This window comes from Siniperca chuatsi, linkage group LG20 (genome assembly GCF_020085105.1).
Source record: "Siniperca chuatsi isolate FFG_IHB_CAS linkage group LG20, ASM2008510v1, whole genome shotgun sequence".
Lineage (NCBI taxonomy): Eukaryota > Metazoa > Chordata > Actinopteri > Centrarchiformes > Sinipercidae > Siniperca > Siniperca chuatsi.
The window spans coordinates 18,322,384-18,332,598 of record NC_058061.1 but is presented as its reverse complement, the minus strand read 5'-3'; the positions used below and the strand labels follow the sequence as shown (position 1 = coordinate 18,332,598).

The 10,215-nt window shown below is 42.2% G+C and overlaps 1 protein-coding gene across 3 annotated transcripts; it reads right to left on the bottom strand.

The window, feature by feature from the left end:
* Positions 1-158: 158 nt before the first annotated feature.
* On the bottom strand, positions 159-9,702 carry LOC122867690. 3 transcript variants are annotated; one of them, XM_044178807.1, is made up of 3 exons: positions 9,533-9,702; positions 9,345-9,449; positions 159-7,932 (listed from the first exon to the last, which is right to left on the bottom strand). In XM_044178807.1, exon 3 carries the CDS (start codon positions 7,797-7,799, stop codon positions 1,437-1,439), a length of 6,363 nt encoding a protein of 2,120 aa, XP_044034742.1. In that variant the 5' UTR covers positions 7,800-7,932; positions 9,345-9,449; positions 9,533-9,702; the 3' UTR covers positions 159-1,436. The 3 variants fall into 3 exon arrangements, with proteins under 3 accessions (XP_044034742.1, XP_044034743.1, XP_044034744.1); XM_044178808.1 differs by having other exon boundaries at positions 9,345-9,446; XM_044178809.1 differs by lacking the exon at positions 9,345-9,449.
* Positions 9,703-10,215: the final 513 nt, after the last annotated feature.

Here is a 10,215-nt window from a genome sequence, read left to right as displayed (position 1 = left end):
TCACTGTTATCTGTAATTGAATGATAATTGAATCACTAATCACAACAGTTCTAATCATAGTGTTTTTAAAAGAGGTTCAGTAGTTTTGAATATAATTGTTTATATTGTTTAGACATATGCTTTAGATGACAAATAACACAAATTAATAACACTAAAAGTCTGTTACAACAGTTGTTTTTTATTGGAATGGATCACAGACACAATACAGCCCTGCTTTATTCTAGTTTAGAAAAAATCCAATGCAACAAACTTGCAAAACCAATTCTCCTTCATGTCCTCTGCATATTAAAAAACATTTCAAGCTTTGAAGCTTTTAGACAGTATAAATGAAATTTGTGTTGTGTCAAACACGTTCAACAGGTGTAACTGCAATTTCAACTTTAGCATGCAAAATGTTTTAAAAATGTATTTGTGTGGACATGATCAGCTGAAATCAATAACATACAAAACAATTTTGAATGAATTCTGTTTGTTTGTTGTATTGTTTCAAGTATCTCTAATGATAACTTAAATGACTGCAAACTGTCTGGTGAAAAAAGAAAGGCAACAAACTTTGCAGGTAATAAAACAAAAAGCCTCAATACCTGAAAAGTAGTGGAGACCCCAATATCACTGTAGTTGTATATCACAAACTCTCAGCATTTACAATAAATATTCCACATTTACATTCAAGCTTACCCTCTCTGTTTACACTTAAATACATTATGTACATGGATCGTCCATGCCACTTATTTTTCTCAAAAATTGCACATTATCTTACACAAATCCATTAACCCACATTCAAACAACAGCATTCGACGACAACTATCATTCATTAACAAATTCAATATCTCCTGTTAGTTTACACTCAAGTCAAACTCAATCCTCTTTACAAAACAGCTCGAGGCCTCGGAAGCTTTGCAAAGCCTACACAGCTTCTGTGTCTCATGTAAGTTAGGGCAAGTAAAGCAATACAAGGATCAGACACTTAACCTTGAAGGAAAAATCCACCCTGAAACACTGTTCAAAATTAAACGGGTATTGGCGATGTACTTTGCATTTTTGGATCAATTTTGTTGCTTATGGTGTATTTTTCTTTTTCTGTATATAACAGGCCAAACATCACTTTGAAATATCGCCATCGCAGCTACAATGGTGTTAAACAGCAGATGTTCAAGGGCTTCTTTCTAGAGTTGCCATCTTATACCAGCATTCAGCAGTCCAACACGGAGAATTCATCAATGAAATGTTGCTTGCTTAAAATCCTTGGCAAATGTAGGAAATCACTGACTAGAGTAAAAGTAGACTACGCAGCAAGTCTGCGAAGGTGGGAGCACCAAAACAACTTACAACACTTGATCACAAAATAATCCCTGGAATGCAATGAACACCACAATTTGATGAAACAAAACAGCATAAGCAGAGGGGGGATTTTTCATTTCAAACCTCAAGGCCTATCAGCTCGGACAGTCCAGCTCCTCAGTGCCTAGAAACTCCCCTAACATGTGGTCGTGTTTACCATAGACAGGCTCTAAATATGGATGCCTCTCCTCACAATGCGTTTGCCCCGACCTTTCCAGGTGTCTCTGCTCAAACTCCTCTGGCGCCATATGAGGGGCTTGGATGGTAGCTTTCTGAGCCATGGGAGACAGAGGCACCGGGACGAAGCTGTGGTAAACAACCAGAGGTGGGGTCAAAACCTCCAAGGGGGATGCCTGAGGAACAGCACCCTCTGGCGGCTGGACTGGCAACTGCACATAACTTCCTGTTTGAGGATCAAAGAAAGTTTTCGTTTTGACTTGTACGGGCATGTCTACAAAGAAGTACTGCCCGGATTCTGGATCCTGGAGGAGCTTACGTTGGGTCATAGGAAAGGACTGGGTAACAATGGCGTGCTCAATACTAGACTGGCGAGAAAGCTGGCTGGTGTGGCTTGACTGACGGGACAGGGTCGAAGGGTGAGGTACTTCGGTGCTGTACGCATCAATACTGTGACTCCTTCTCAATGGGTTGTCTCGACTCGCCTTGTCTCTGGCTCGGCCTCTCTGCTGAAGCTCATCCATAATGGATTTCTCAATGCGCTGGGTTCTTGGATCAAACTTCTCGGTGACTGACATATCGGCGCTGAGCCTGCGCTCCACTTTATCTCCTAAGTACCTATCAATGCTTTGTGATCGATGGATCGGCCTGTCCGATGTGGGTCTCTCGCTGACATGAGCTTTGTACACAGGTACATTACTGATGACCCTATCACTACTGTAGTGTCTTTGCTGTGGCTTATCTCGAATGTGTCTGTTGCTGCTGCGGCCTTGCCTTTCTGTTGCAATACTTGGTAGTGTTTCATTGTTCTGGTTATTGCTTTCCAATGAATCGTGGCTCTGTCTCCGAGTCTTGTGGCTCATGTCTGTTCTGTCGTGAAGGTGGTTTTCACTGTTGTGGCCTCTTCTTTCATAGAGTAGTTGCTCACTCCTGTCATCGCTGTTTTTGCCATGGTGACTTTCACTTTTACGATGACCATCTTCAATCTTTTCTCTGTGTTTTTTCTCACTGCTCTTGCTATTTCTACTGCTGCTGCTGCTGCTTTTGTGCTCAGATTTGTCACTCTTGTGTCTATCCACTCTGTGTTTGCTGTTGCTTTGAGACGACTTGAGGGAGGACTTCTGGGCCTCCTCCTTCTTCATCCTTCTATTTGCCAGCTTAATGGCTTTGAGGACAGCCTTTTCAGATTTGGGTAAGACAGCTGGTGGTTTGGGCAGCCCTGTTTGGCTTTCATTACCACTGCAGGTGGACCCAGAATGTTCACTGGGAACCTTTGACACTTCATGCACTACCAGCACTCCAGCGTTCATTCCCATTTCATCAGCTGTGTCAGCTGTGCTGGTTGTTAAGCTCTCCATGCCTTCAGATGATGGACTCACCCCAGAAAATCTGTCTTCCTCCTGTGGGACAGTGAGGAACCCTGCAACTTGTGGTTTCTCTGGGTTTTCACTTTGCAGATTTGAAGGAGACAGCTGCAGGGGAGGGGAACTGTTTGATGAAATCTCTTTAGGTTTGAAGATTTCATCTGGGATTGGTGTGCTACCACTGGTGGCTGGTTCATTAGCTGAAGGGAGCTCTGGATTTTCCTTTACGTGATGTAACTCCTCCTCCCCCCTCTCTGAACCACTCAGACTCCTTCTTGGTGACCAGGGTTGTACAGTCTTTTTCAACTTATTACTGAAAGTGTTGTCTTTGACCTTAAATAAGGCAGGGATCCCCAAAGTTGGTGAGAAAGTGTTGGAGGGTGACATTGGTGTCTGATTATTTTCATCATAAATTAAGCTTTGATCTGTAGTGGTATTTTTTCTTTCTTTGCTGTCCTTGTATGGTACTTCTCTCTCTTTTTGAGGTGATTTTAACGGTCGCTTTACAACTTCTGGCTCGTTTTCATGATCACTTAAAGAATAATATTCCATTTCCATCCTGTCCGAATCCTGTTTTGTGTTTTCTGAAATATTCCACGTCACCTCATCAACCTCTTCCACCTCTCCAATCAAGTTCTCCAGAGAGTGGTAAACATTTGACTCAGTCTCAGTATTTCTGTGCAGTGCACTCTCTACAGAGAAGTAGGAGGATTTTGAGGACAAGCTGGCTTGATCAGGTGGGCTCTGATTGACGCTAATACCGTTTACCAATAGTAAGGGTGAAATTATATTCCTGGGGATTTCACTTAGAGCCTCTGCATCCACATTTATTTCCTCATTAGCTCTATTTATTTTGTCAGGTTCTTCTGCCACTAAACTGTTAATTACATTGTCATTTGGTGTTTTTAAATGGTCTGGTTTTAAAGGAGCCTTCCGCTTTACCTTGTACGTTTCCTGTGCCTTGGCATTGTTATTTTCAAATGTGACTTCCCTTGTGGGGCTCGTATCTGCTTGCAAGTTATTTGCCTTATTTTCATTTCCTCTAAACTCTGGTGATAAACACAATGGATTTTCATATTGTGGGTATTTTAAAGGTAAAAGGGACTCACATATAACTGCATCGGTTACAGTAATATATTTTAAATTTGCATTGTGTACCATATCCCACCTCTCTTTATCAGAACTGGTTTCACTTTGACCGGACACCTCTTTTACGGACAGGCCACTATCTGCTTCTTGTTTTTCTGAGCCTGTACTCCTGATATCCTCTTCTACTACATCTTTCAAACTATTTATCTCCTTAGTAACACTTCCATCTCCTCTATTCCCTCCCTTTTTGCTCCTAGGAGGAACAGGAGGAGCATCTCCCATTTTGCCTTCATTTTGGTTCATCAGATTTTCTCCGCTTTCCTCAGATATCTGTCTCACAATATGTCTCAAATTCACCTCTTCTGATTCATAGCTAAGATTATCAGTTAGTTTATCATTAACATGTTTAGCTTTAGTTTTTAGGAGCGTGTTTAGCTCATTGCCAGTCTTATCCATGCTAGGTAGCGCTATCCTTTCACCTGATCTGTAAGTCTCACCAAGTTGAGGTTCTGTTTGCGACAGAATCTGCCTCAAGTGATTGTGGTCTCTCAGATCACCTAACCTCTCTTTCAAATCTTTCTCTTTTAGTGTAAGAATGCTGCCATTTTGTTTTTCCTTGGTCTCTGTCATAGAATCTTTCATAGCCTTTTCACATTGCTGTACCCTTGTTACATAACTTTCATCACTAGCATTCTCATCAAATATTGGATTTGCATCCTGCTCTGTGAATTTATTCTTTCTCATCTGCCTTTCTGAGATGATCTCCTCAAGTGCCATTTTGGCTTTGTCATAATTGTCATTTATAAGTGCTTTGTTCACTATGACATTACTGTCAATGTTTGTGAAAGCCTCCTGCTTGCTCTTCTCCTTCTTTTTATTTGCAAATAGTTCTCTCTTAGCTGATGTGTTCCCTCTCATAGACAGCATACCCTTCTTAATATTCCTTAGCTCCCTTGATATCAAATCATTCTTAGCCCTCGCCTCCTCATCTATGTTAATAACACCTAATTTGTTCTTTGCGTTCTCGAGAATACGATCGCCAAGTCTTGCTCTCTCTAGCTCTTTCAAAGCATGCAAATCATTAATTATATGCTCACTGTCTCTCATTTCCCTGAGTGGCATAATCTCCTCATTGGCCTCCATTCTTGTGTTCACTTTCAGATCACCTTCCTCAAACTCCTCTCCTTGTTCATCGTCCGTCACTACATATCTCTGACATTTTATATAATTGTTCTGTCTGGCTGAGAATACATGTTTGAGTTTACTCTGTTTCTGGACAGATTCATTTTCTTTTGGTGGCTCTAGTTTCGCATCCCCCGAATCACCATTAGTGAGTCTGTCAACATTATGCATTTGCTGCTTGTCAAGAGAGAGTTGAATATCAGATTTAGCAAAATTTCTCTTAGGAACTGGTGGGGGCTCTTTCTTGACATTATCTTTTTTGCCAACCAGTGTTGCACCAGTTGCTTCATTTCTACTTTGTGATGAAACATTGTTGTTGTCTGGTACAGAACTCTTGCTGTCAAACATTTCTTTTGAATAGGCAACCTTCTTATCTATTTCTTTCTCCCTTAGTTCTTCTATGTCAGATATGGGATTATTGATGCTCTCTGACTGAGCTGCAGATAGAGCTTTATTTTTGGCTGCATTAATTGCTTCCCTTGCTGCTCTGACCACATCCATTGTACTCATGGGTTGGCCACTAGTATCTTTTCCCTTAGAACTAACAGGCTGCGCTCCAAAGTCTTTTTCTTTTATGTGTTTCACAGGTCGTTTTGCTTTGTCTGCTACATTTGGTGGTCTTTTCCTTACTGATACATCTGATGACAACCCCTCTTTCTCAAGTGCACGGGGTGAAATTGTGGGTGACCGATCTTTGTTGACATTTAAAGTATTTGGTGAAAGCCCTGTGTTTGTTGGCAGTGCTTTTGGAGAGAGTTCTTTGTTTAGCATGAGTGGTGAAATTTCATTTGTCTCAGTTGGTTGGTCTATGTGTATAGGAGCACCAGTGCTCAGAGGGACTTGAAGATATTTCATATCACTGTCAACAGGGCTGGCTTTCTTGTACAAATTCAGAGAAGGGTAGTTTTGCTTTTTAGCCTTGGGACCCTTGGTCTTTTTTGAGTGTATAAAGGGGGAGATCTCCTCACCAAGACTACTGTTTCCTGTAGCCTCCCTTTTGGTTTGTAGTAGATTTGATAACAAATAATCATCTGAAAGAGGTCCGTCAGTACCATGCTTAGTAAGACCAACAGTTGGGGTGCTGTTAGATTCCAAAACAGGACTGCAAACAGTCTGTCCGTCTTTTAAAATGGCAGGAGTGCTGAAGCCAGACGCACTGCCCTCAGAGCCAGCTTGTGGATGTTTCAGATAATCTGATTGTGGAGAAAGGGTGCCACCCTCAGGAACTTCTAAAGTTTTGAATTTAGGCGGGCTGTAACGGCTTTTCACCCTTTTCCTGTTGTCTTTGAGGTTGAAGAGGATGCTAGAGGCAAGTGATTTGTAGCTGTCCCGCTTAACTGGAGGTTCAGGGATCAGTTTGGCTTCAGAGTGCGGTCTTAGTGGAAGGTCAAGGGCATAGGGCGAGAGGACAGCCTGAAGGATTTCGGATGTTTCTGTTGGTTGTCTGGAGGGAATGAGGGGAGTCATCAGCTGGCAGATGCTGAATGGAGTAGACGCCAAAGAGCTGATTTCCTCAACTTCTTTCACCTCCACAGATCTGGCTTCCTTTTTGACCAACAAAAGACTTTCATCCACTGTTTTTGAACTATTTTCCTGAGGTGGTATCCCAGGCTGATTGACTGGAATCACACTTTTTGCCCTGGACCTGTTCCGCCGCCAGGGAGCAGCACTCCCATCCCCTCCATCTGATGAGCACCTCTTCTCAGCCGGAGTAGCTGAGGGCTTTGGCAGGACCTTTGGCGGAGGAGGAGGAGGAGGGATGGGTTTAGGAGCAGTCGGAGGAGGGGGCTGAACTATCGCTTTCTGGCACAACTGCGCCTCCTCTGTATCCAGAGTCTTTTTTCTGTGTGCCTCTGTCAGCTCCTTGTAAAAAGGCAAGTCGTACCATTTAGGGATATTATCTGTGGGGAGAACTGTGTCCTCTTGGCCAAAAGAGAACTGGTTAAAATCTCTCCATGTTTGGAAAGGGCTAAACTCACTGTGGAGGAAAAAGTTTTTGATGTTAAGTTTCCTTAGTTTGACAGTGGATTTCCCATTTTTGATCTTTGAGGATTTCCCTGAGGGAAGGGCAACATCTTTGCCTGTTTTGTTTGATGAACCATCACCAGAGTGATGTCGATGATGGTTCTTGTAATGTCCATCTGTGAGATTGGTGTGATAATCCGAGGAGAATTCCGAAAGTTCTCTTTGGATGCTGCGAAGTGCAGACTTATCCCATGATTCCCCCTTAGAGTCTGTCATACCTCCATTTTTGATTAACATGCCCTCACAGCTTTCCTCTGTTGCACTTAATGCCTTGAGGAAAGATGACATGTGGGATATATTCTGTTGCTGCTGTTTCCATGGCTGGGCATAATTTTTGTCATTTTTGTTATGCCCTTGCTTTTTCGATTCCTTCTGATGAGTTTTTTTAAGAGGCTCCCCCACCAAAGGTTTGTGGCAGCTGAAAGGGGAGTATCCATACAAGAACTCATCATTGTAAACTGCGTCATCTCCAACGCAGAGACTTCGGAAGGCTCGATCGGTGAGAGTGCTGACTTCGCGATCAGTTTCGTCCATGAACAAGTCGGTAAAGCCGTTGGGGAAGCGATGGTGGAGCATGCTCCCCACCCGATGGCTCATGTGTCGCTTTTCCACACAGCTCATGATGTCAACAACTTTCTTTCTGTCTCGTGCATCACCTGTCTTGCCTCCTCTACAGCTGCTGCAGCTCTGCAGATCCTTTGGTTTTCTTCCAGCTCAGGTGGACATTAGGGAAGTGGTGGTATATGTAAACCTCCTTAAAAAAGACAGTGAAATCAGAGTCAGTGTTTAAAAGTAAACCAATCTACTTACTCACACAGTGTAAGCAGTTATCATTTCAGCATTTGTGCAGTTAAAAATCTAACAAAAATGTTGTTTGATTAATATGATTACTATAAAAGGTTTTGAACACTGTAGTTGCACTGATGACATTTATGTACACAACATGTGCCGGCTTTGGCCATGCTATCACTATGGAGGCAGCAGACAAACACTTCATACCATGCACTTGGCTATTTTAAGCACTGTATGGTGCCTTAAGCTGTGAGTACTAAACATACTGTTGGTGGCTGTGAGAACATCTCCTAGTCCATTTATGGGAACGTTGTTAGAAAAGATGAACATTTCTGTTGTTCATGTGTGTGCATTTCAAAGGAAAGACTCACACTTCACATTTGTCCCTTTCAAATGCAATCACATCTTTTTCTTATTTCATGAATTTGTTGGATTAATATATAGGCAATACCTCTGCAAAGCTCTAGAACAATATTCTTGCCAGCAAGTTTACACCACACAGCGCAGGCAAGTAAATCATCACACCAATCACAGAGCGCCTCAGCAGCAGCTGCTCTACTGTAGCTTACTTTAGCTATCTGGGTGAGGTCTTAGAATAGCTCATTAACCCATTTATATGTCCTGACCTGGGAGCATAGCCACTGGCATATAACTCAACTCTTCAACTATCTGCGAAACCATGACTCTCCTTATAAGCAGATGAGGATTGAGACAAATATAAACACAGACATTCAATGATTCAGTGATGTGTTTGATTGTATCTGTACATTAAAACTGTATAGTTTGAAAGTAATCTCAGTTGATAAGACCCATTTATGTTCACAGTCAAGGATGATTTGAAGAGTATACAACAGCCAATAAGACAAATCATTATTATTAATATTATTGTTGTTGTTGTTATTCGAACCAAACAATCAGGTAAAATTGCTAGAACTCACCCTATAGTGTATCTTAAGTCTGACTTATAGAATGTTTTGGCTTTCCAGGAGACTTTGGTCGCCAACAGTCTTCCAGCTCTCATAACCAGAGATCAGTTAGCAACCGCGGTACTTTCCCAGCATCTGCTTGTGTATTTATACCCAAGGAATGTGGTAGCCCAGTTAACTATACTGTATAAAGGCGCAGCCATTGGAATATCATTTTATATTTTCCTTACAGATGTGTAAATATTAGTGTAAATGATATGACTGTATGTGCAGTGATTTTATAGAAGTAAAATGCAAACATGCCGGGGGGGCCTTATGCTGTATAGGTGTTTTTGGACATTAATGTTTAACCCAAATCTAAAACTTAAACTATATGATATTCTGTGTGCTGGCCCTCAGTATTTTTCATGTCTTTGTAAGCATCCATATAATCACACTGCTCCCTCACCTTGGTGATGGGTCTTTCATGCTGAGTGTAACCATCCAATCTAGACTGTGGTATCAAACACAAATCCTCAATGTAGAATCCAAGAATCCAGTGCAGAATCACCTGCTGATAATAAATTCTAGTTAGCGGTTGTCATTCATGGTATACAAAGTTTTTCTCTTGAAGTTGAAGAAACAAAAAAAACTCACCAAGGTGAGTCAAGCCCTCAGATCCATGTTCAAATGCACTGGTGTGGCCAGGGTACTGATAGCGAGCTCAGAAGATACCAAAATAGATGCACAAGTCGTGTGGCCAAACTGAGCAGCAACACAGGACGCAGCTAGCTAGCTCACATTGGTATAACCAGTGGGTGTCGAGTGGCAGGGCAAGACAGGCCAGCAGGATGAAATGGACACTGTCATTGGTTATTTTTGTAACTAAGCAGTGAGGGCTGATAGGCTCCCACATGGACCCTCTCTTTATTGTTAGGCACCTCTTTGAAAAGATGACAGGACCTTCATGTCAATGAAGAAGAGGCATCAATCATTTGAGTGTTGGTTGAGACAATACAGAGGGGTGGGGTGTACTTACCTGGTTGCCAACACCATTGGTTAACGTTTAGCTTGTAACTCATTTTGCCTCTGTCACATAGGGAAACAAGCTTTCTGATATAGCCCATTGCATCACACAACTCCAAATTAGCGTGACAGTCCCTGAAGTGGAGATTGGTAGCTGGAGGCAGATGTCTGCTGACTGACATGACTACAGCAGGGCTGGGCTAATTCTTGTTGTTCATGCTCTGTTTACAAGGCTGTGCTGTGGACAAGAAGGTGTGTGACTGAGTAGTCTAGTTTTAGGACCAATGCAGCTGTTGTTGCTGTGAGATTAAGCT